At 39.6% G+C, this 25,618-nt stretch overlaps 1 protein-coding gene across 6 annotated transcripts in view; it reads left to right on the top strand.

The window, feature by feature from the left end:
* NALCN (sodium leak channel, non-selective) overlaps window positions 1–25,618 on the top strand; it is a 292,048-nt gene that overhangs the window by 92,343 nt on the left and 174,087 nt on the right. For 5 of the 6 annotated variants that reach the window (XR_014237200.1, XM_082366066.1, XM_082366064.1 and 2 more), the window contains 3 exons: window positions 5,318–5,460; window positions 5,591–5,695; window positions 13,834–13,920. Coding sequence is in view for 5 of the 6 variants with exons in the window: in XM_082366066.1 (XP_082222192.1) it covers window positions 5,318–5,460; window positions 5,591–5,695; window positions 13,834–13,920 (335 nt within the window). In the remaining variant the exon portion in view is untranslated. The remainder of the gene's footprint in view (window positions 1–5,317; window positions 5,461–5,590; window positions 5,696–13,833; window positions 13,921–25,618) is intronic. The other variant, XM_082366068.1, reaches the window with a different exon arrangement.

Raw genomic sequence — 25,618 nt, 5'->3', positions numbered from 1 at the left:
CTTTGCTGCTCTTATTCCCAGCCTCCGTGGAAATTGCCCAACTCCAGAGGCGGGGACTGTTTTAGTTGGCATATGGGCTCAGCGTCCTTGGAACTGCTCTACTTTATGCCTAAACTTTCCTGCCAATGTCAGCATCAGCCTTGTCAACACTTCTTTTCCATTTGTGAATACTGTAGTTAAAGCTTTCACCTCTCCTTTTCTAGAAGTATTTCATATTTAGCACTTGGGTGTTTAGAAATTCTCTCTCTGAAGAAATACATTTCAACTAAGAATCTTTACGACTTATGAAAGAAGTTTCACTTAGAAAATATGTATAAACATATGTGGTTTTTGGTTTTTTTTCCATATGGCCTTTGATCTTGTCGCAAAGCTTTAGTGCTGTGAACAGTGAGGTTTAAGGTAACCGACAAAGTGGTCTCACCAGTGAGGCAAAGTTGTGTCAAAAGAGGGCTTAATTGTTTAAAAAAAAAAAAAAATTCTAAGCAAAAATTCAGCTCAAAACCCATAAGGTTTCTAAATACATTTTGAAGCATTTAGAAGAAAAGAAGTCCTTTTGTGTTTGCTCCATGTTCTGGAAGAGCAAATAAAAAATGTTACTTTGTTTTGTTAACTCAGTGGCCACAGGGCAATCCTCAGGCTGAATGCCCCTGGGTCATCAGCTAAGTATGTAGATGAGTTGTGTATAGATTATTATAATCATAAAGTTATATCACAGTCTATCAGGGGAAATACTTGTGATAATTAGTTTGGAAATATAGTTTAGTAAAATTAAACATAATTTCAAGGAAGAGAAAACATTTTCACGAAGGTTTTCTTCATTAGAAAGGTGACATCATCCCAAGTAATTTAATTATTGTTGATTTATTTAACAAACCTCTGTAAGTCAGGGTGGGCCTTCCTTGCTGTGTTGGTCTCCTGACCTTCTTCACATTTCATATATCTGGATACCTCCAGCCTTAGTGACAAAAGTTGATTATGTTGAATCTAGATGTCCACCTTAAGAATACACATCTCTCTCATTGTTTTTTTTTTTAACTTAACATGGCATGTGTTTTTAACTGTCTCATGACAAATAGATTTACTTTTTAATCACCACTGTTGGGTAAAATTTATTATCGCCTGAGTTCCATCCATCAGATTTGAGGGTACAGCTCACGTGAAGAGGTAAATGGGGAGACGGTGAGGGGCGGTTTGGTGGAATAGGAACCCCAAGTTTGTAGCTTGTTTAGTTATCACCACAATTTCATGACCCTGTCATTTGAAAGTCAGATGACTCAATGGTGTCACGTAATGTACGACTAGAAGACACAATAAGGAATATTCCCAGGACACAGTCAATTTCTCCCTTTTTTTCATGGAAAAAGAGTTCATGGAAGACAACCAAGCAGTAAATATAATCCTAAAGATAGTCAAAACAGATTGGAATATAATTTTGTTCAGAGCTATTAAAAAAATACTATGTCTCAATATAGGCAGCCTGTAGAAAGTTCCAAGGTGAGGATTTATCTTCTAAATGTAGACTTGTGGGTCTTTTTAGCTAGCGAATTCAAACCACCAAAGGAAGAGGTCAAGAAGAATGAATGAAGTTAAGAGAATTGACGAGCTGAGTACCACTGTTGGAATTTTGTTTCTTGTACGGCTTGAATTTGTGCTTTGAGATTTTGGGGTCTAAGAAAGCCATGCTGTTCCAGGAGCTTCCCAGAAATATTTTTGGAGCAGGCCACACGGGCTCCGGAAAGAGAATGCATTCTATTTCCAAGTGCTATTGTAGAATCATTATTCATTTAACAAAAGTGTGGTCTTTTCAGCTAGAAATTTTAGTTCCATCATTCAAATGGACTAAAAATATTCTGGAGTATAACTAGAAAAAAGTATTTCGTATGTATCAATATGTTGTTTTCTAGCAATGTCCCATTCTGGATTAAACAATAGAGGAAAACTTTCCTGTTTCTCTGTAGCGTGGGCTTTTAAATTGATATATGTGTATGTGTTTTAAGTGAATTGTGAAAATCAGCCAAATATAAAGTCAGTTATAAAATAGTTCCCTTTGTTTCCAAATCATCTGTGTAATATTTACACCAAGGAAGAATCGATTAAAAAAAAACAAGTATATGAGGAAGGCCTTCCTGTGTCTCTATACTATATGATCATTGCTTTATTTATCACCAGTTCTGGAGTGTTTCTCAATGCCAAGTCCATCCTGTGTCTCTATACTATATGATCATTGTTTTATTTATCACCAGTTCTGGAGTGTTTCTCAATGCCAAGTCCAGAAGTGAAAGATACAGTTGTAACTTAGAGTGCTGACACCTAGCGAGGGAGACGAGCAAGGTAACAGAAGTCCGTGTGACAAGTGAAGGGATACAGGTGAGCTCAGGCCTCTCTGGGAGGAGCAGCATCGCGAGTGGCCTGAGGGCAGAGGAGCTGAGCTGGGCTGGAGGACCACAGGGGAGCTGGCAAAGAGGACCGGAGCTCAGCACGGGGGCGGCCAGAGGGAACAGGCTGTGCAAAATAAGTGTCGGCGGCAGCAGTTTCACCCTCAGCGTTGTCAGCTTCTCACAGAAAGTAAGAAGATCATACATTTTATTCTGTCAGTTTAAACACCGGAAAGCCTCTTCAAAAGCGATTTTCTTTTCGTACATTTGTCGAAGTCCGGAGCAGGAAAGTGGTGCGGAAGGGCTGTCTTATTCCACTGCCTTTGCTCTTGCCACTCAGTAACGTCCCCGAAGCCTTCGAGCCCGCATCGTTCATGTACACGGGAAACACTTTTTTCAGCAATAAGCATTTTCTTAGGGAGTTTTTTGGTTCCATTTTCACAAGTGTCTCATCTCTTTGTAGCAACAAACCTTGCTCTCTGAGCTGTACTGAAGGTTCCTACTTTTCTTTCTTCGGTGTCGAATTAGGAAAAATGGAGTAAATGCTTCAAGATTACTCATTGAACATACTATTTTTTACTTAATTTCAAGTAGCATCTTCCCTGTAGATGTAATAAAGAAAGATCTGCGCAAGTTAGAGGAAGGATAATTTTCAGTATTCCTTTCACATTTTATCTTGTATTGATGATCCTCGTATTTTACCTGTAAATGCTCAATCGGTAAAGCAATTAAACTTTAATGGTAATTCATAATGGATTTCTGCAGCCACTTTTCTTTTTTAGTTCACATAACTAGAAAAAAATAAGGGACTTAAATAACATCTTATGTTAAAATTGTCCTTCATATTCAGACCATAAAAGCAAAAACATTGTATATTTTTAGTATGTAGGGATCATTAATGGAAACAGTCACTTCTGTTTTCTGTTGCCATTTTATATTTGGTGCATGCTGTTCCTCTGTGAATCTTTCTCTTAAAAGTTATTTTCTTGTATGAGCTCCTCAATAGACTATAAACTTAGCCATCATAGTCCCTCAGAAAATAATTATCGATAACTTCATTTGAATTGAGGATAAGAGAAAATAAGGTCTTTCTAAAGCCCTGGTGCCAAGCAAGAGAATATATATAAGTAAATGGTAAAGAAAAAAAGAGTTTAAGACCTGGAGCCTGATGATGTGGGTTTAGATTCTGGTTTTGTTTCTTTTTAACTCGGACAACTTCATTATCTAGTGACCTTCACTTTGCTTTTCTGTAAAATGTGATGGATATTATCTGTGCTTATACCCACCTACCCATCTACCTGCCTAAGTAGACAGGGATTTCCTTAGCATTTAAGTATGTGAAAGAGCCTTGAAACTAAACGTGTTCTACAAATACTAGTTGCTATGGCAACAACTTACCAATGTACCAAATACGATTCTTAAAATGAGAGGCAGTACATATATGAAGTTATATTTTACATAAACTACGTAGCACAGATTAATGCCTAATAGGCGTTCACCAAACAGGGATCCGCTTTCCCTCTTTCTCTCAGCTTTTCTTTCAAGCCTTGTTATTTCTCATTTGTCCCCATTTGCTGCTACACTTTTCTGCTGTTCTGGGTGCTTTCGAATTCACTGATGCTCTGATTCTTCTTCCTGCATGCACAGGCCCAGAGAGGCAGTCAGACGTCAGCCAAATTTAGTAACCTCCTTCTTAGTTTGGACATTTGATTGTATGCACATTCTAATTTTAAATTAGCACATATATGGGTAGATATTGGTTTTATATCCTATAATAATTTAACTCATTTATAGCAGTGGCATTTGTTGAGGTACAAATGTTTACCAATTTTATGAATAAAAACCCAAAGTTGTAAACAACTTCAACTGAATACTATATTTTTTATTTGTATGGTTTTTCACAAAATAATGAGCAGTTATTTTCATTGTTTATAATAATGCCTAAAACTTATTAAGTGCTCATCAAATGTCAGTGCTTGACAGAAACGAAATCATTTAATCCTCACAGTACTTTGAGGTATGTCTTAATTATTATTTCCCCATTTTACAGATGGGGAAACTAAGGCACAGAAAAGATGTCAGGAGACAGGATATCATCACAGTTAAATATGCAAGTCCTCGTTCCTGAGCGCCTGGGTTAATTCTAGTTCCCCTAATTATTATGTGTGCCTCCCTAGACAAATACCCTACACTTTATGTGCTTTAGTTTTCCCATCTGTAAAACAGGGAAATAACGACACATACTCGTAATGCTGTGAGGATTAAACGCTGGCTTTCCTCTGAATGACATTTTAGATTCTCTTAACCATATGTTCAAAACTCTGCCCACATATTGTTCCCTTTTCCTTCTTTTCATTATCAGTAGTATTTTCAATGAGGCAATGCTCGTAGACAATACAAAGTACTCTTTAATGATTTACTAACTTACATTTTGGTGCTCAGTGTAAATACCATGGAATCCAAAGACAGGCTCCATCACCTGAATTTTTGGAGCCTAAGATACTTTAGTTCTCCCTATGAGAACGTGATTTCAAATGAAACCCAGTTCTCGGACTTATTTCAAGTGCTTTTCAGCACGCTAAAAGTGTTAAGCCCCAAGTGGCAAGCGTACATGGTATACATCCGTTTTTTATTATATCTTTACTTGGCTTGATTGTTAGTGTTCTTTTCTGCATTGTTAAATGCATTTAACAGCGAAATCTGTAACCTAAAATGATTTCATTGCTAGAGATATTAAAACTGCCCTGGCTTGAAGTCAGAAGCAACTTTATCAAAATCCTAAGACTAAGAGCAATAAAATGTTGCATGTGATTTGAGTCCCTTTAGCAGAGCTTTTGTCATTGAGAAAATGAGCATGGATAAATATTGATTGTGTTTCTGAAAAATGTTTTCTCATTTCAAAAGTCCACCCCAGCTTAGCCGGCTCCCCTCTCTCTTGACAGGCACCAGCATCTTCACCGTGTACGAGGCTGCATCCCAGGAAGGCTGGGTATTCCTCATGTACAGAGCCATCGACAGCTTTCCCCGCTGGCGTTCCTATTTCTACTTCATTACCCTTATTTTCTTCCTTGCCTGGCTTGTTAAGGTACTCTAAAAATTCGTACTCATCCAGTCTATGCTTTCTGACAGTTTCTGCAGATCTTTTGTTTGTTTTCGGTTGCCCTCACTCCCTCATGCCCAGTCTTTGGTAAATGTGGTTTGTCATTTTCTTTCAGAATGTGTTTATTGCTGTCATCATTGAAACATTTGCCGAAATCAGGGTACAGTTTCAACAGATGTGGGGATCGAGAAGCAGCACTACTTCGACAGCCACGACGCAGGTACAGTATCCGGAGATGACGATGTAACCCACTTGAACTGGGCGTGTCCCTCTGCACCACCCTGGACATTGATGGAACTTGAGAAACCCTGTTATCACCAACTTCTGCAATCAGATTCACTGAGGGAGCTGCTTAAAAATACAGGTGCAAAGCCCTAAACCCAGAGCGACCAAATCAGATTTTCTGGGTGACGGGGCAAGGGCACCTATATTTTTAACAGCCCCATGGGTGGGTTTGATAGAAAACCAGGCTTATCATCATATTTATTATGTACCTTCCATTTGATTCTACCATCACATGTCCTCCAAGGAGTTGCTGATAAAATATAGCAACTGTGGAATTCCCCATTTAAAAATATTCACGTAATTGAAACCAATATAATGGCCCTTAGGTATAGGATTAGAATTTTTCAGAAGGAAAATTTCATTCAGAATGAACCAATCACAATATAATAAATTATGAAGAGGACCCCTCCATCCCAAATGCATGCCTGTGAATTTTGAGGAATTACTGCATATTCAGAAGGTTTCCACTCTGCTCCCAAGAAATTGGAAGTATCCTAGAATTTGACTAAAAGTGACATGGCATTTATTACATAAGAGGGCAATTCAGATCCAATGTCTTTTGTTCTTATTTTTGGTTTTGTTTTGTGTGTTTGTTTTTTGGTGGTTATGAAGAGGAAGAATAGGTTTATATATCTTCTTCTGGTATAAATCTTAATAAAAGAGAGAGAAAATAAAAATTCCAGAATTGAGAATGAAATTACTTTATGCCTTGCAACTATTGCTTTAATGTTAAATTTTAAGAGAAATTTAACATAAGTTTGTAAATACTTACACAGGTCTGTTAGGACAAAGGTATCTGTGAAAGATCTGAGGTACAAATTTTACTTTGCAAATCTCCAAATTGAACTTTTAATAATTATATTTATATAATTATTACTTTTAAAATAATATATTATTTTTTTAAATAATTGTATTTATGCCTACGTATTAAAATTATAAAGAAAAGGATTCGGGATAGTGGCTCACTGGGAGTGAGGATGAGGAAGCAAAGGAATAAAATTAAGAAGAAGTACAAAGGTTAAAAAAAATAAGATATTTATATTTAATAACTAATAGTGAAAATACTATTAAACATGCTAATATTTGGAAGAGCCTCGTGCAGTATTTTTATGATGTTGTGAAAGTTCGAATGGTCTAGTTCATTATAGATGAAATAGTATTTATATTACTCAGTTTTGTCAAACAGCTATTCAAACTTCCATGAAAGATTTTTTTGTTATCTAGGTTATGTCACAGATGGCATGTAGGAAAACCTTCAATGAGTCCGCCACATCTAGTACTCATTTCTTCTCTCATCTTTTTAGTGAGCTATGAGAAATCGTAAAGTTCCAAGTCCATTCTGACATGTCTTTTAAATAGAGTGACGGCCTCGTGAAGGTGTGTTTTCCAGTATAGACATTGAGAACGAAGTGGGACATAGAACTATGAACTCCACAGAGAATTCACGTTCGATATTCCTGAGAGATGACCTAAAATGTCTTTAAAACTATATAGTGCTTATTAAGTAACTCTTATTTGTAAAACCACAGCTGGAAAAGTGGTGTTTGGAAGTGCCACCAAATCAGCCAGCAGTTACAATAGAAAGTGAAATGTGGAGAGACTGTGAACACAGTTGTACAAAATTGCTTTGATGCAAAATTGTCCTTAATCAGGAGGAATAAGATGGTAATTCAGACGTAATGCGTCTAGGTATTCAGCAGAGGTAATCACCCAGAGAACTATGAAAAACCTTCATTAAGAAAAATGCTGTGGCTGAGGACCTGGTTGCTAAGCAACCGAAGCTCCAGCCGCAGCCTCTCTGGTAAAACACCACTTGGGCTGCCTGGCAACAGGCCGCAGGCCCCGCCCACCCCCTCGCCAGCCACTCAGCAAGTGTTCCAGATGCTTTTGTGTGTGTGTGGAAGGGAGAGGCATCATTTGCCATGATTCTGTTAGGTTTGTAAAATCAGAGACAACTCTGCACAAAGACCTTCTCGTTCGATGGTTTAAAACACTAAATCACAAGTTTCTAATTCTAACAAAACAGATGAGCTTTAAGGAAATAAAATTAAGATGGTTGTGTATTGTGAAGCACACAGCTTTTCAGAAATGAAGTCAGTTCTTGTCTTCCTCTAGTATGTGGGACGTCTGCAGTTGTTCTCTGTAAGTTATCCTCATAGGAGGGCAAAGAGGGTCCTGGGGATGGTGGACTTGTTGATATTTCTAAGTCCCTGGACTTCCCAGGAGGGCTGTGTGAGTAGAAAGAAAAATTACACACATTAGCAGGATAAAGTAGGGGCTTTCCGACATCTTAGGCGGTTCAACAGGATTTGGCTCTGATATGTTAAGAGGCAAAAGAGAATCAGTGATGAGAACTCTTTCTTTAAAATAGCAAAGCCACCTGCCTCAGAGTCACAGCGTAGAAACAAATTACAGAAAAATTAATGCCAAAGGTCTTATGGAGACCATAATAGAGCAGGTAGCAGGAGAACAAAAGGAAAACGACGTGGAAATTTTCAGATTAGCAGTCAGTAGTTTGCCTGAACTCTGATGGGGATAGTGACTCCTGTACGTGCATAATCATTTGACACAGGTCACTGTTGCCACATGCTCGGTTATATGTTGGATTAAAGTGCAAGAGATTTGTACATCCAGGATATAATAGCCCCCTGTGTCAGCCCACAATAGGACTTCCCATGCTACACGTTTGTAGGGGTGTTGCCCCAGAGAAAGGTGTTGGGATGGGCCGATGTGCTAGCGGAACACGTCCTGGGCATCGTGCATGTCTGGTCCAGACTTGCACTCCCATCCCTTAGACACTTCACCTCAGATATCTGTTGCCAGTCGTGTGGTCTTCTGATCTAGGCTGATTTACGGTAGGAATGAGCTTATCTCACTTTGCCTGGAAGAGAACCGAAAGAACTAAACTTTAGGGCCCCGCAAGGCTAAGTGTTGTATATATAGTGACAAGAGACACAAGGCAGCCTCCGGCAATCAATCCGTACCTAACTTTTATATACAAATCATGGCCCAATAAGGCCATATTGAGGGACGAGTAAGTAAATATTCTGATTGTCTAAAGAGAGCAGTAATTTCTGGGTCTGTCATTGTCTCTGACTGAGCACACTTGCTGGCCCATGTTTTCTGAATTAATAAGATACAAGACAGATAAGGGTGGAGTTGATAAAAGGACACAGGAATTCTTTCTCCTTTGTAGTTCCATGAATCTTCTCAGAATATAAGTTCCTACAGTACTGGAACAACTTCTGTATAAATGTGCAATACCAGCTTAAAGGCAGAAAGGCATAGGTGAAAAGGCACATGATTGAAAATAAAAAGAATTTCTCCTCCGTGAAAAGATGTGTACAACGTAATGCTCCAAAACAAAACTTTAGTAAAAATTTGTTTACTGTGTTCCAAGACTATTGGTTTCCACATGAATATACATCATTAAAATATGTGAGAAAGCAATTTAGTGAAAGCAATTTCTGGGAAGGCTTTGGTAGAAGGTACAATAGTGAGCTCCTTCTAATAAGAAACTATAGTAATGGAATAATACATTCATCATTGGAAGCCATACATGAGAATTATGTCTTGTGAGTCTGAGTCATTGATTATATTATTTAATTACGAAATCAAGTCAAGTGTCCACCCTCATTATTTTGTGTGATAATGACTATTACCTGTTTTTTAAGATGATTGATTTTGAAAGAACCCAAAGAGCATGGGAATTTCAAAATAACTTTTGGATTTTCTTTTCATTACCAAATGTGTATGTGTGTCTTGGGTTTGGGATTTTAATTCAGTTGCTAGTGGTCACCCCTATTACCAAGATCCATTATTCTCTACCACCTCCCATTAGATAATCTGTTATTGTTGTCATTGATGATGATATTCTGCCTAAAGTACAATAGAACAATCCGCAAAGCATTCTTAGCAAAATCAAGTGACCCTTTATAAAATGCTGGCAGTTGCAAACAGGCAAGCATGAGATGATTCTCAAGACTGAAACCTCCATGGATTCCCAAGTGGTTGTACTAAGAGGAGAGTGCACACGTGGTTATTGGTAATATTCCACTAATTCATAACACTTTACTACAATAAATCACATATCTTGAGAGCTGCACTAAGTAGTACGCTATTGGCTTTACAAGCAATCTTATTTAATCTTCACAATCACATTGTGAAGTTGGTATTATTATTGTCTCTGCTTTGCAGGTTAAAAAAGGACAAGGATTGGAAAGTTAATTATTTTATCCAGTATTACATAACTGGTATGTGCTAGAACGGGGGCTCAAAACCAGCTTCCTCAGCCATAAGAGTCTTCCGTTTTGCTCCCTGAGATCCTACCTCCTTTTAATTTGGTCATTACAGGCCCTGCTGTCAATGTGCTATCTTTTTTCTGGCTTCTCTTTTCTATTAAAACAAACAAAAAAGGTTTTCTTGTTGACTGAAAGGTGGAGAAAGGGGTACTTTCATACATAATTACTAAGTGTGAATTAGAGCATCCTTTCTAGAAAATAGTTTGGCAATATGTGTCAAAAGCCTTAAAAACATATAAACTATTTGACAAAGAGATTGTACTTCTAGGAATTTATCCTAAGAAAAATTCTGGTCAATGCTCAAAGATGTACATTTGAGAATGTTTATGGAGGCATTTCAGTAAAAAAGAAAGACAGAGAAAGAAAGAGAGAGAGAGAGAGAAAGAAAATTAACTCTAGTCAGAAAGTATTGATTATAAATTATGAAATTAGAATAAATGCAAGCCATTAAATCGTGATTGAACTTTACTGATATGAAAATATGCAAATAACATATTAATGCAGTAAAAGGGTCTCATGTTTATATGTATATGTGTGTGTGGGCATAATATACCTGAAAGGTTAACTCTGAAATATTAGGGGTGCTTGTCTCTGGGGAAGGGGCTTAAGATTTTTTTTTTTACAGCTCATACACATTTTCTAAGTATTTAATAGTAAACCTGTATTAATAATATAATGAGAGGGGAACAGTTAATATCTTTAAAAATGAAATAAATCATTGGACATTCAAAATGAAGCCACTTGTGTTAACTTAGGTTCAGCTGCAAGGGACAAAAAGCCCCAAATAAGTGGCTTCTATAAGATAGCGTTCCTTTCTCTCTCATATAAAATTGGAGGATGTCATTCAAGGTTGTTACGGTGGTCTGTGTTGCTATAGATCCAGAATCCTTCTACCTTTTTGCTCCACCTTGCATCACTTCCATTCCCCAGATTGCCTCCTGGACTAAAATGGCTGCTGTAGCTCTAACTCTTACATCCATATTCCAAAGAGCAGGAAGGAAAAAAAATAGAAAGTTTCTGCTTTCATTTCATAGACCAGTATATATATAATTACATGGTCAAGATGAGCTTCAAGAAAGGGAAAGAATGTCCTTTTTTTTTTTTTTTTTTTTTTGGTGGCCATAAAATTTTTCTTACTTTGTAAGACAAGAAGAACAGATATGGAGGGACAGCTGGCAGGCCCTGCCCCTGCCACACTCCCCTAAGGACTTCACCCTAGGATTCACGGCTCTGGATATTCCACCATGTGCCTCACGTAGCTACTGTTACATTAACCAATCCAAATGTTGTTGTATAATTCAGGGAACTAAAGAGAAATGGACCCTGTTTGCATTTCCTTCACTTTATTTCACACAAAGAACTGACCTTGAGAGAGCACTTTTGCTAACAATTAAATGGATTCATTTGATTTTAGTCTATTGGAAAAAAAATCATTTAACAGAGAAAATTAGTCTGCTCCTGATGAAAGCAAATATGTGCCCCAGGGATCCTTTGCTCCATGGTAAGAGGGTAGAGGATGCTTGTACAGAGGGTTCCTACCTCGTGACTGGCGGGATTGCTTTTGTCTTTTCTCCTTAAAAAGAGACTCCCAGACATTTGACAGATACTTTAAAAGGCACTTACGCATGTTTGCATCTCAACCAATGTATGTGTATTCTCAGAACGAGCCTATTTGTGACGGATGTGCTTGATTCTACCACTAAACTTACCTCTTAAAATTCATTCTAAAGGGAATCAGAATCCTGTAAATGGACAGCTGAGAAGAACCATTTGTAATTGGCATCTTGGATCAGAGAATCTTTGTGTAAATGTGCACCGCCATTTTGTCATTTTAAAAATACATGTTTGGCCTATGAATTTTGGCATTTGTCACTCTCCACCTCCCTCATTTTATAGAGGGCAAGTTTTCTTTCTGCAGATGATCTACTACCTCTGTTACCAGGAGTTTGAAATTATAATGATAAATCCTAGGTAATGGGATCTTTGCATCATCTCATGTTCCCATCAACAGTTACCCTTTTGAACACAGACAGGGTCAGACGAACACGAAGACATAAATATGGCAAAGAAAATGTTTATGTCTGTGAGATAGTGAGCTCAGGCTGGAATAAAACAGTGAGTGCTTGTAGTTGGCGTCTTTTCTTAGAAAAATAAACATCCTTAATTCCACCCTATTCCACCACGCCCCTGCAGGCACACCTAAGGAACTGAAAAGAAAATATATAATAGTGGGAAAATATTTATAAGTGGTACATGCTTTCCAGCGTAGTATATTATTGATAGACAACTAATTTTTTTAAATAAATCTATTTACTGATTTATTTATTTTTGGCTGCGTTGGGTCTTCGTTGCTGCGTGCGGGCTTTCTCTAGTTGCGGCGAACAGGGGCTACCCTTCGTTGCGGTGCATGGGCCTCTCATTGCAGTGGCTTCTCTAGTTGTGGAGCATGGGCTCTAGGTGTGCGGGCTTCAGTAGTTGTGGCTCGCGGGCTCAGTAGTTGTGACTCGCGAGCTCAGTAGTTGTGACTCACGGGCTCTAGAGTGCAGGCTCAGTAGTTGTGGCACACGGGCTTAGTTGCTCCGCAGCATGTGGGCTCTTCCCAGACCAGGGCTCGAACCCATGTCCTCTGCATTGGCAGGCGGATTCTTAACCACTGCGCCACCAGGGGAGCCCCTAGATAACTAATTTTTAAGGTGGTAGAGTGAGTAAGATAACCTACACATCCAGCAACCTGGATGTCTAATTCAATGACTGTCAGATTTTAGCATCCTGTACTATCCTGAATTTCATCATTTATGTCTTTTAAGCCAAAAGAAACTACTTTTTCCCTTCATAAATATGTATACATAAAATTTCTGCTGAGCAGATTAATTGTGGCTTACACAAGCTAATTTCACAAAGTCTTTTAAGTGATTTGTCATTCTCCTACCATTAAAATAGCATTCCTGGACTTCCCTGGTGGCGCAGTGGTTAAAAATCCACCTGCCAATGCAGGGGACACAGGTTCAAGCCCTGGTCCGGGAAGATCCCACATGCGACAGAGCACCTAAGCCCATGCGCCACAACTACTGAGCCCGCAAGCCACAACTACTGAAGCCCGCACGCCTGGAGCCCGTGCTCTGCAACAAGAGAAGCCACCGCAATGAGAAGTCCACGCACCGCAACAAAGAGTAGCCCCTGCTTGCCGCAACTAGAGAAAACCCGCGCGCAGCAACAAAGACCCAACACAGCCAAAAATAAATTAATTAATTAAAAAAATAAAATAAAACAACATTCCCCTCTTTCCCTATGCTAAATGCACATTACATTATTTATCCTGAGAATATTTTTCTATTGGTTCAGTGAGAACTGTCTACTAAATAAAGATAAAAGTTTACCACTTTTTGTAAAAACACACCATGCTTTGGAATTCTAATTTTCATTTTCTCTGAGATGTTATATATAATAATCAACATAATGGGGGTAAAATACCTACTTTTAAAGTCTTGTGGAGAAGAATATTTGGGCAGTTATATGCAAAGCATATGTAAGGCAGAAACGGCCTGATGCATAGCAAGTGCTCAATTAATGCAAGCTATAATCTTTATTATGATTATTCACTTACGTTTGCAGTGTTAAAATGGACATCATTGGAATGACTCATGTTCTAAATATAAAGCCATAAGAAGACAAATCTTTGACAGCAAAGAAAATGTAAAAAACTGCAGACAAAGTTAGAGTTCTTGATGTTCCATCGTAAGTGTCTCTGACTCATTTCCCCTTTGTCTTGAAGATGTTTCACGAAGACGCCGCTGGCGGGTGGCAGCTGGTAGCCGTAGACGTCAACAAACCCCAGGGACGTGCCCCAGCTTGCCTCCAGGTGCGGTATGATGCCATTTCTAAAAGTCACCCCCAAAGGTCTTTGATTTGATTTTATACGAGGAAATCTACAGCTCTCCAAGCTCTAGATCCACCCAAATTTGTGGGCAGTATTACACTCCATCCTGTATTCCCGGGACCTAACATCCTGTTTAGATACACACTAGGGATTTGGTAAATTTGTGGTAAATGAATGCACCCAGGTAAAAGCAGGCCAGTGGTAATGAATTGATGAAGAATTTTGTTGTCTCATTAAACCTTGTAAAGGTATTCTTCTGCAAAGGCCTGAATTGTTTGGGGCCGGGGGCAGTCAAGATCACAATTCACTTACTTGAGTACCTCACCATGTACGCAGGAAGGAAACGTCTTGAATGTGTAGTCTGTTGTTCTGCGTCTGCAAGCTCTCCGAGCAGCGTGGTATAATAAAGGCACTTCCTTAACAAAGTGCACCTGCAGCAGACACGAGGCGATGGGATTGCAGGGGAGCCCAAAGCCCTGGCAAGTGACCGGAGGATGGCCCATGAGGTCTCTGGCCTGTGATCCTTCTGGACTTACCTTCTGCTCTGAGCTCCCCAGAAAGCCTAATAAACTCCTTTTCTTCAGTGGACCACAGTGGCCTCTTCTCTTTCATGTCCCCCCTCCCTGCCCACCAATAGCAGTAGCTCATTCAAAACAACATCACCTTAACAAGAGTGGCATCCCTGCCATTCCAGGGCTTTTTATATTTCCATTTCCCTCCTCTTGAAGGGTGAAAACTCAAGCTGTCCCATGTTGGGAGCAGAAAACTGATTCTTCCTCCTGGAGAATTTTCTTTTCTTCACCCTCTTTCTGTTTTCAGTTGTAAATCCTCTTCCTACAAGGGGACTGCTTCTTGTAGTTTTTCATATCCCCCCCCTATAATTTGGGGAAGGGTCTATCACCTGCTTCAGGATGAGAACACATCTTCTGTCTTTCTTTTGGATCTTCCTCCAGGTGGGGACTGGTGCATTTCAAGGATTGGTACATAAGTAGCAAAATACTGTCCTCTGAACCTCTCCTGTGGGCTACATCTATATGGCTGTTTAATCATATAGTTGTCTGTTTGTATCCATGAAAAGGATAGAGCAGAAAAAGAGGAAGAGTTTACGATGAATACGGATAATATTAAGTACTAGTCTGTGCTTCTCTTTCTGTCGTATATTGGATGGTGACAGTGCCGCTAATAATTCAACTTCTGTGGCTACCTCTACTACTGCTATTACTGTCATAGCAATAACAATGACAACCATTGGAGTAGCAGCAGCTTCTTGCCTAAAAAGTACTTTTACTTACATTATTCATGAATCCACCAACCGATATGTACTGACACAAAGATGGTCCTGAGCAAGACAAGCCCAGCCCCTCCCCTCATGGAGCTTACAGGGTACTTCAGGGAGTGAGGAGGAAACCCAGCTTTGAACTAGCAATCACAGGAGTGACGGGCGTTTGGAAGGAGTAATGCAGGATGCTATGGGAGTATGTAATTTGGAGTCCGCTCTCCTTGTCTGAGAGTCAGGGGAGGTCCTCGTGAGGTAGTGGTACTTAAACCGAGACCGAAAGCATGAGGCAGGGAGTGAGGAAGGGTGAGACTCAGTACAGCCCTGTGCTGCGGAAAGATTGGCATCCTCTGTCAGCCTTTGTAGAGGTGAAGTGGAGACCCGGAGGGCCGCCTGAGTCTCCTGACCTCAAACAAACGGAGAAACCGGGACTTGTACCTGGTCTTCTGGTTCCTGGTCCCATGCTCTATCTAGCTGAAAAAAGATGCCAAGGAAACGTTCATTTGTAATAGAAATCAACGATCAGGCCTGCTAGGAGTACCAAATCAGGGTCTTCCTGTGCCCCAAAGGCATTGTTTAAAATTTTAGTAAATGCTTGTTAATAGATGCCTCAAGGTTGCAGTCTTGAATTAGGAAGCGAGCCTCTATATCAAAAAGATTTGAGGGGCTTCCCTGATGGTGCAGTGGTTAAGAATCCTCCTGCCAATGCAGGGGACACGGGTTCGAGCCCTAGTCCAGGAAGATCCCACATGCCGCGGAGCAGCTAGGCCCGTGTGCTGCAACTACTGAGCCTGCGCTCTAGAGCCCGCGAGCCACAACTACTGAAGCCTGTGAGCCACAACTACAGAAGCCCGTGTGCCTAGAGCCCTTGCTCCGCAGCAAGAGAAGCCACTGCAGTGAGAAGCCTGCGCACTGCAAAGAGTAGCCCCTGCTCACCATGACTAGAAAAGGCCAGCGCACAGCAACAAAGACCCAACACAGTCAAAAATAATAAATAAATGAAATAAATAAATTTATTTAAAAAAAAAAAGATTTGAAATGGCAAGAGCTAGATGGCAATGAAGGTGTGATTGAGGGGCAGCACGGAGCAGGGACACAGGGAACTAAAGGTCAGCAGAGGAGGGTGGATGTTAGGCTAGCCCTGTGTGGGTGTGGCGTCTGGGAGACGTGAGTATGGTGGGTGTGGCAGCACGCTTGGTAAGTTGTATGGTTGATGGTACGTGTGGTTTGAGACAATGGGAGAAGGAAGGCAGACAGTTCAGGGTGAGGCTCCATGCAGCTCAGCGTCCCATCTTTGGTCCTGATGCTTTCCAGAAAGAGCCGATCTATAGGAGTACGGATGAAAAGTGGGATGGCCAAGGGGTCACCTCTTTGTATTGGGCATGACGTGAGCTGTGACTAAAGAGAGAGAGTACGTTTCCACGTCTGGGTGAACCATGAATTAATTATTAACTTATTAAAGAGAAAGAAAATAAGTAAAGAAAAAGTACTGAAGATACAATGGTCGTGAAATACTCACTTGGCTCTTACTAATGATTAATGCCGTCTAAAACTAGGTAACAGGAAAATTTTCATCTGAACCATACCTCACTCACTGCCTTGGATTATAATATCTCACTCAAAGACAAGCAGTAACATATATTACTCCTTTTTATTTTTATTCTTTCTGTTTGTTTTCTTTTTTATTGAAGTATAGTTGATTTACAATGTTGTGTTAGTTTCTGGTGTACAGCAAGGTGATTCAGTTTTTTATATATATATATATAAACATATATATACATATATATTCTTTTTCACATTCTTTTCCATTATAGTTTATTACAAGATATTGAATATAGTTCCCTGTGCTATACAGTAGCTGTATATCTATTTAATATGTAGTAGTGTGTATCTGTTAATCCCAAATTCCTAATTTATCCCTCACCTGCGCCCCCTTTGGTAACCATAAGTTTGTTCTCTGTGTCGGTGAGTCTTTTCTGTTATGTCAGTAAGTTCATTTGTATCATTTTTTTAGATTCCACATATAGGTGATATCATATAATATTTGTCTCTCTCTGTCTGACTTACTTCACTTGGTATGGTAATCTCTAGGTCCATCCATGTTGCTGCAAATGGCATTATTTCATTCTTTCTTATGGCTGAGTAATATTCCATTGTATATATGTACCACATCTTCTTTATCCATTCCTCTGTTGATGGACACTTAGGTTGCTTCCATGTCTTGGCTGTTGTAAATAGTGCTGCAGTGACCATTGGGGAGCATGTATCTTTTTGAATTAGAGTTTTCTCTGGATATATGCCCAGGAGTGGGATTGCTGGATCATATGGTAGCTCTATTTTTAGTTTTTTAAGGAACCTTTATAGTGTTCTCCATAGTAGTTGCACTAGTTTACATTCCCACCAACATTGTAGGAGGGTTCCCTTTTCTCCACACCCTCTCCAGCATTTATTGTTTGTAGCTATTTTGATGATGGCCATACTGACTGGTGTGAAGTGGTACCTCATTGTAGTTTTAATTTGCATTTCTCTAGTAATTAGAGCTATTGAGCACCTTTTCATGTGCTTGTTGGCCATCTGTGTGTCTTCTTTGGAGAAATGTCTATTTAGGTCTTTCTGCCCATTTTTGGATTGGGGTGTTTGGTTTTTTGATATTGAGCTGTGTGAGCTGTTTGTATATTTTGGAAATTAAGCCCTTGTCGGTCACTCTTTTTATTTTTAAAACAAGCAAAATGTGAGTGTGTTCTTCTAAAATGACTTTTAAACTGTAGAAATAAAATAAAAAGTAAGAGTTTGCTTTAACTTCTTCCAGCTGTCCTCCCTCATTCCACTTCCCAGAGGTAACCTAGCGGTCAGCGTTAGGAGCCAGTCTCCTAAGACCCTTTACCCCTGAATTTAAACATTATATCTCCTCTGTAAAACAGCATTTCTGCCTCCCGGAGGCCCTGTCATTTTGACATAATGTTTCCTCTTTCTAGAACACTCTTCTCTCCCACTCAGAATTCAGAATTCAGCTCAGATGTCACTTTCTTAAGGAAGCCTTCTTCGTCCTCAAAGAAACAGATCAGGTAGCCCAGTTATATGTGCCCATATCCTCCTATACTTTTCTTTCGTGTTTATCATAATTTTAATTAAAAAATTTTTAATGGTATAATTTGTTATTTAATGTCTGCTTTTCCAACCAGAGGAAACTCCCTTACAATAAGAACCATAACGGTCATGGTCAACATGTGGAATAAATACATCTGTGTTTAGAAATGTAGTCTTAGGAATAACAGTTGAAAAGAATCAAAACCAATTCCTACCTACTAAAAAAGTAGAATTTATAGGAATGAAGCATTTGAACAGCTGTAATTAAATTGAGTTAGTGATTTGGCCACTTGTTGAAAAAGAATGGAAGAATGAGGTAGAAGCAGTATCTGAGATGGTAAACGGGTGACCGGGAGTCCCCATTTGGGTATTAGGAATTACTGATTTTGTCTTGAAAGTGGAACTTTGTTTTCAAATTTGACCCCAAGTTTAAAAAACAGAAATTTCATATGAAAACCCATATATCCTACTGCTTTTGTAAAATAGAAAGATCTGGCAACACAGGACCCTCACTCCCATGTGGTGTAATTGGCTGGAGCTGGGCAGTGGCTGCCGCATTGGGCACCGTCTCTCCAGTTTCCGGGAGTCTCCCAACAGTCCGTATTGTTGTCCCGACAGCACTGGGAATGTGTGTTTTATTTATCCACAGATTCGTACGGTCACTTTTCTCAGAGTAGCAAAGTATTTCTCTTTGCCCATCACTCTATGGACAGAAAATAAATAAATAATAAATTCATAAGTGCACACATATATAAATACACACGTAAATGCATGCATGAAGGAAAACATTGTTTGCAAAAAGAAAGGAGAAATGAACCTGATTCTTTGTAGAAGTGAGGGTGGTCCCTGTGTGTTTAGTACATGACTCCGGGTCTGCTTTTCTCATTCATTTTACCTGCTGGGTGTCAGGAGGCCTTTGTTTGGGTGACCCATGAAATAAGTTACAGAAGTGTGACTTTAGTTTACAAAGATGGCATAAGGGTAAGTAGTGCGTGGATTTCCATTAGTCCCAAAAAGTCTTCCCATAGGTTTTATGTCTTCATAATTTCAAACTGTTGAAATCTTAACTCAGCATAAATGGAGACTGGCTCAAATTCTCTTATAAGTGAAGGACGTTTAAAAATCATCTCTGTCCTTATTTCAGGTGAAATTGCTTCGCATTGGCTAACTTTCTTCACTGGTATCGTGTCTTGTATTTTTACTTTCTTTTCTGCTTTCTGTATCCTTGTCTAGTTTATTGGTATACGTCTATCTGCCTTCCCCACGAGCTATAAGTAATTAGGTAATTTAATGAAAGATGATTGATTGATGTGGCTTAACTTTCCCCACTACTGTTAAACTAAATACATGATCTGACTGGTGCTTCTGTGATTCTGGGTGTTTGATGTATAATACTTTATTTTTTTCCGCTCTCTCTCTCTGTATGTTTGTATCTATCTACCTATCTATTTAAAAGACATATGTGTATATCTGTATATGTACATACACATTTTTTTACATTGCATGAATAAATCTATCAGGATTTTATATATTCCTGTAAGCAGTGATTAGGATCTAAGCAATAGGAACAAATTTTTTATTGTTGTTTATTTAAAAAAAAATTTTTCCCCACATCCCTACACACATTTTACCTTATTTCAAATGTTGCAATATTTGTGGTATTTCTACCCCCTCTTTACATATGTTGATTATGGAGGTATCAATTGAATTAGGGACTTTAGAGATCTTCTCACTTTTTTACAGAATAATAGGCTCTGTAGAGCCATTTATCAAGGAAAAAATAGGCACCTTTGGTCTGCAGTTTGAAATCCTACAAATTCCATTCTGTGTTCTGAGACAAATTATAAATGCAATTATAGCTATAATTATAATCATAATGGGAGTCATATGCAGGCATACAGGAAAGGATTCAGTCTGGGGCCCTTAGGGTGGTCTTTTCTGTTTTTATAATGAGTGAGAATACACATGCGTTCACACTGAACTTCACAGCCACGAGTTTGGAGCACGTGGGCAAGCAGGACCGTCTTACTGACCTCGTAGGTTCTGCATGCTGAGCTCTCTGATGCCACTTGTTGAAATTTTTAGTTAATTCACTTAATGTTAACAGAGTTAATTTTGCTAGGACATTTTTCAGGTTTATTAATGAAATTCATACCACGTTTAATAAGGAAATGAGTCATGATCTAAATCTATGCAATTCCTAATAAATTCATTCCTAAGTTAAGGACAAACTGGGGGAGGGGAGAGAGTTTTCTCACACCACCAAGCAATTTTCTGACACCAGCTGAGTACCCTGAATTCAGCCCAAAGGTTCAGGGCTCGGTCCTACAAGACTACCCCCGCCACCTCCTTTTCAGATGTCACCTGGGCTTCTGACCAACCAGCTCTAGTTGGAGGTGCCAATGACCTCCTCACGTTCGAATAATTTGCTAGAGCTGCTCACAGAACTCAGAAAAATATTTTGCTTACTAGATTACCAGCTTATTATAAAACAATGCAATGAGGGACAGCCAGATAGAACAGATGGCACAGGACAAGGTATGGGGAAGGGGCACGGAGCTTCCATGCTCTCTGAGAGCCAGTCTGCCAACACCCCAATGTGTTCCCCAACCCGAAAGCTCTCTGAGCCCTGTCCTTTTGGGGTTTTGTGGAGGCTTCATTGCATGGACAGGGTTGATTAAATCATTGCCAGTGGTGATTGCTTCAATCCCCAGTCCCTCTCCTCGCCCCAGACTTTTGGTCCCAACCCTCTAATCCTTTGGTTGTTGGCTCCTTTGGCGACCAGCCCTTATCCTTAGGTGCTTTCCAAGGTCACCACAGTAACATGAGAAAAGACACCTTTATCCCTCTCATCATGGGAAATATCAAGGGTTTTAAGAGATCTGTGGCAGGGACCAGGACAAAGACCAAATATGTATGTCTTATTTTAAGTCAAAATATCACAGAGGTATTAAATTACTTAATGATCATAACATCATAAATGTAGGTACTATTACGATCTCTGTTTAACAAATGAGAAGTTTGAGGCACAGAGAGCCTAAGTAACTTGATGATGGTCACATAGCTAGTTACTGACTGGGAATTTCCTCGCAGGCAGTCGACCTCGTGTTTTTAACCACTTCATCTTCATCACTGTATGTTATCCTACTACAAAAATATTTCACAATTTGTCCATTTATTCACTTACTCATTCTATTGATGGCCATTGAGGTTGTTTTTTATTGTTTTGCTCTTGCAGACATTCTAATATCCTTCTTGCCCTCGCGTTCTTGTGCACACGTGTAAGAATTATCTGAGCATATATAGTTAGGAGAACAATTGCTCGGTTAAAGGATATGAACAAACTTAGGCTTTATGAGCTGTTGCCTGATGGCTCCCCAGATGAAAGTGCCACTTTTTACTCTTACCAGCAAGACTAAGAGTTCTCATTCTTTCACATCCTTGTCCACACTTGATGTTGTTAGATTTTTACACCTGATGGCATGAGATGATATATCATGATGTTAAATTTGAATCTCCCTGATTAAAGCCTATGGTTGTTGAGCATTTTTTCATATATACATAGACCACTTATATTTTCTATAGATTGCTTATTCCTGTTTGTTGCCCATTTACCTGTTGATTTTTCCAAATGATTTTCAGAAATTCTGTGAGATTCTAAAGGGCATATCACTTCTACCTAACTGGGAAGACATTAAAATATTAGAAAGGTAAATCCAAAATATTAATACTTGGCCTATGTATGCACATTTTACACTCTACCATCTTCAGGCAATAACGTAATTCTTTTATGTGGTGTTACCAAAACCATTTAGAAATTTTCTTTAAGTGTGTCTCTAAGTGTGAGTTTCAGCAAAGGGAAAAGTTACAATCGACTCTTTTAGCATCAACCGGTTACTTAGCTGTTTAAACTCATTTTAGCATAAGCAACAGCAGCCCTGAAGAGGTCACCTTAATGCATGATAAATAGAACACGGCTAAATTAGAGCCTCATTCCTGGGCTGCTGCTGTGACAAGCTGTTTTTCTCCTGCCTCTCAGGTAGGAGTTTTCATCTCTTGACAGTTTGACAGACGTGGCTACACGGTTTTGAGCCATCTTCCAACACACACCCAGTGCTCTATTATCTTGAAGGAAGTCAGTGACAAGGAAATGGAAGTATGCCTGAGACCTGGCCTCCTTGAGCTCAATTTCTCTCTGGTAACATCCCATCGTATGCCTCCTTCTATAAAGAACAGAAATAATAGGCTTTTACCATAAGTAGGTCAAATTGTGGCAAAATTACTACTATAGTGTTTTAATGCTTTTTGAGAAAATTTCCCTTGAAGGCGAAGATGGGAGGAGGGGTAGATTGTGTGAAATGTGTATTTCGAGTGACAAGGTGACATTCTAGGCACTTCTTAAATGTCTGTCTTCTTAATAAACCTTCCCACAAACTGGCAGATAATTTCAAGAATTGATTGAGCCCAGGGGAATGTAGGTTCCATGTACAGGCAAACCTCTTCCATCCTTAAAGACCCATGTGTGGCCCAGCTCAGACAGTATGGCCCAGGAGAACCTCGGACAATTGGCTAAATCTCCCAGAGACTCAGTTTCCTGACCTGAAAAATGGGGATAAAAACATCTCTCAGGGGGTGGTAAGAATTAGAAGTGAGGCACATAAAATACCTAGTGCTATGTGTGGGATGCAGCAGGTCACTCAGCCCACAGGGATGATTGTCGTTACTATTAGCACATGGTTCTCTCCTAACGCTGTTCACTCTGAGTGTTCTACTCAATTCCAGAAAGTCAGCTGTCATGCACACTCATGGTCCAGTGGTGTCACAGCCTTCCCTTCTCACTCTGCTTTCTGAATCTTTGCAGTGTATTTCTAAATGTCCAGCAGACACGTTCCCAGGTGTTCTCATGAACACGTCACCCCTCCCCCACCCATCCCCACATAGACATCAGGCTTTTCCTGCATCTCCAGAAACCTGAACACCAACCTATAATGCACCCCTCTTGGTCCTCCCCAAATCTGATCGGTCTTCAATTCTGTCATTAATTCAGTCTTTTGAATTTCTCTGAATCATCCGCTCTACCCCATGCTAAGGTCCCTGCCCTCAAAATCAGATCAAAGCTTCCACAGTGCAGTGATCGCTGACTCCTTGATTGTATTTGGCCAGTTTCTCTCTGCTTCCAGCTGCTTCCACTATAGCTTTCACATGATAAGCGCTTAGCAAATATTTGGAGGGTTGTATGTGAATGTGCACACATGTGTGCTTTCATGTACAGAACTACACAACCTCCCACACAGCAGACACAAATTCTTACTCTCCCCTTAAGTGGATGCCAACGATCCCTTCCCAAAACACGCTAGTCTGAGACCATCTCAGCTGATCACGGCAGGGCTCACTTTTGATCTGAAGTCAGCCAGCATCATCAGCTAGCTCACCAGCCCTCATCTCTGCTTCCAGACATGGCTGACTGTTGGGATAGAGGGGATGATGGGACTGGTGGCCACCATGAAACAGACCAACCTGTAGTGTTAATGTGGTGGCTCAGGGCTCCAAGAGCTGCAAGAGGAAGTCACAACTCACAAGTATTTTCCAAGTGTCTACGTACATCACTTTTGGGATTGTCTCACTGACTGAAACAAATCACATGGCTAAGTTCAGAATGAGAGTGGGATGGGAGAGCACTGCCAAGGCTGTGGATGCAGAGGTGGGTTCAATTTCAGGCAATTTCAGGCTCTCCACACAGGCTAAAGGGAATTCAAACATCACTGGCTTAGTATTACAATCAGTCCTTGGCCGCATTTCTCTTCCACCAGGCATGTTTTTCTTCTTGTTAAAAACTAGTTCACATAGTGGAGTCAGGAGTTTTGAAAAATATTAACAGCAGTCATAGATATTTGTGGGCAATTTATGATTTAACATCTAGGCTTACTCCGACAGAGTGATATACTCACGGTAGCCAAGAGGCGAAAGTGTCTTACCAAGCCCCTCTTCCTTCTTCCTACAATTTGACTTCTGCGTGTGTGTGGGATTCTCTTCCCCAGCTTACTGTTCAGGAAAGAAGCAAACCAATCAGGGCATGACAGTGGGTGTAGTTTTCACTGGTACCATAGATGGTCAGTACCTTTGTGGGAAGTCACTTGTAGATTGCCCTCTGCCCTCTGGTTCTCCAAGGACATGCAGCAGGCAGAAAGGAAAAGCAGAGTTTTTAAGGATATCTAATGGTTCTGTTTTCAGTATTGCTATAAAGATATTTCCTGTTTAACAGAAATGCTTTATATTAGACAGAAGTATTTTGTGTATTGATAGTAGGAGTAACAAATATCCGGATGTCTTCTAAATAAGGGAAGGGAAATGGGAGATTTATTTTAGGTTTTGTGCCCTTGGTCTTTTACATTATGTTCTTGTTCTTATGCTCATGGCTCATATGCAAGACGGTTTCTGAAAATTTCATCTTGTAATTGCATTGTTCTCCAAATATGTTTATTTTGAAATCTAATTAAAACACAACTTTCTGTACATGGCTGATACAGTGTTCAGTGCATGAAATTTGTTTACCACGGTAGGGTATTTTATTCACTCAAGCAGCGATTTAGAGAAAGATTTGAGTTCTGGGCTGTACTGTTTATTATCCAAATTTATCCTTATTGTGGCCTCTTAAGCCACAATTTTGATTTGTTAGATGTTTGCGTGCAGAGTCTTCAGAATCTATAAGGCACTATTCTATAGGAAAAATTACTGAACAAATTAATAGGAAGAACTCCTGTGAAGTACTTAAGCATTCATACCACTAAAAATGAGACACCTTAAGACCTTTTTGAAAATCTATAAATTTTCCTGGTCCCTCTCAAGATCACTTGTATCTTCCACTTGATTTCTCCTCTTATACATTCGTACCTTCCCCATAAACAGCTGACTGTGTCTCTACCTTTAAATACCTTTTCAAATACAGCAATAATAATAAGAGTTTTGGAGTGTAAGATGCCTGCTATGGCATCTATACTATTTAGACTCTACCCTGTTTAGACTCTGTACTAAATAGTCTCATTTATATTCATGTTCCAGCCTAGAGATGTAGATGTTATTACACCCATTTCCCATATAAGAAAACTAAGTCACAGAGAAGTTACATCGGGTACAGAGTCAAGATTTGAACCCAGCTCAGGCTGCCTTCAAAATTGACATTCTTTTACACCACGGCAATCTTAGACCCTTCGGTGAAGAACAGGTCATCTTCAGCTTTCAAATATAGGGTTCCCAAACTTACACCCTCTGTTAAATCACAAACACTTGCCATGGGAGCTGCTTCTTCTTTAATATGTA

This window comes from Balaenoptera borealis (genome assembly GCF_965194805.1).
Source record: "Balaenoptera borealis genome assembly, chromosome: 18".
NCBI classification, from domain to species: domain Eukaryota; kingdom Metazoa; phylum Chordata; class Mammalia; order Artiodactyla; family Balaenopteridae; genus Balaenoptera; species Balaenoptera borealis.
The sequence above is the reverse complement of the archived record's forward strand: the minus strand, read 5'-3'. Positions and strand labels throughout refer to the sequence as shown.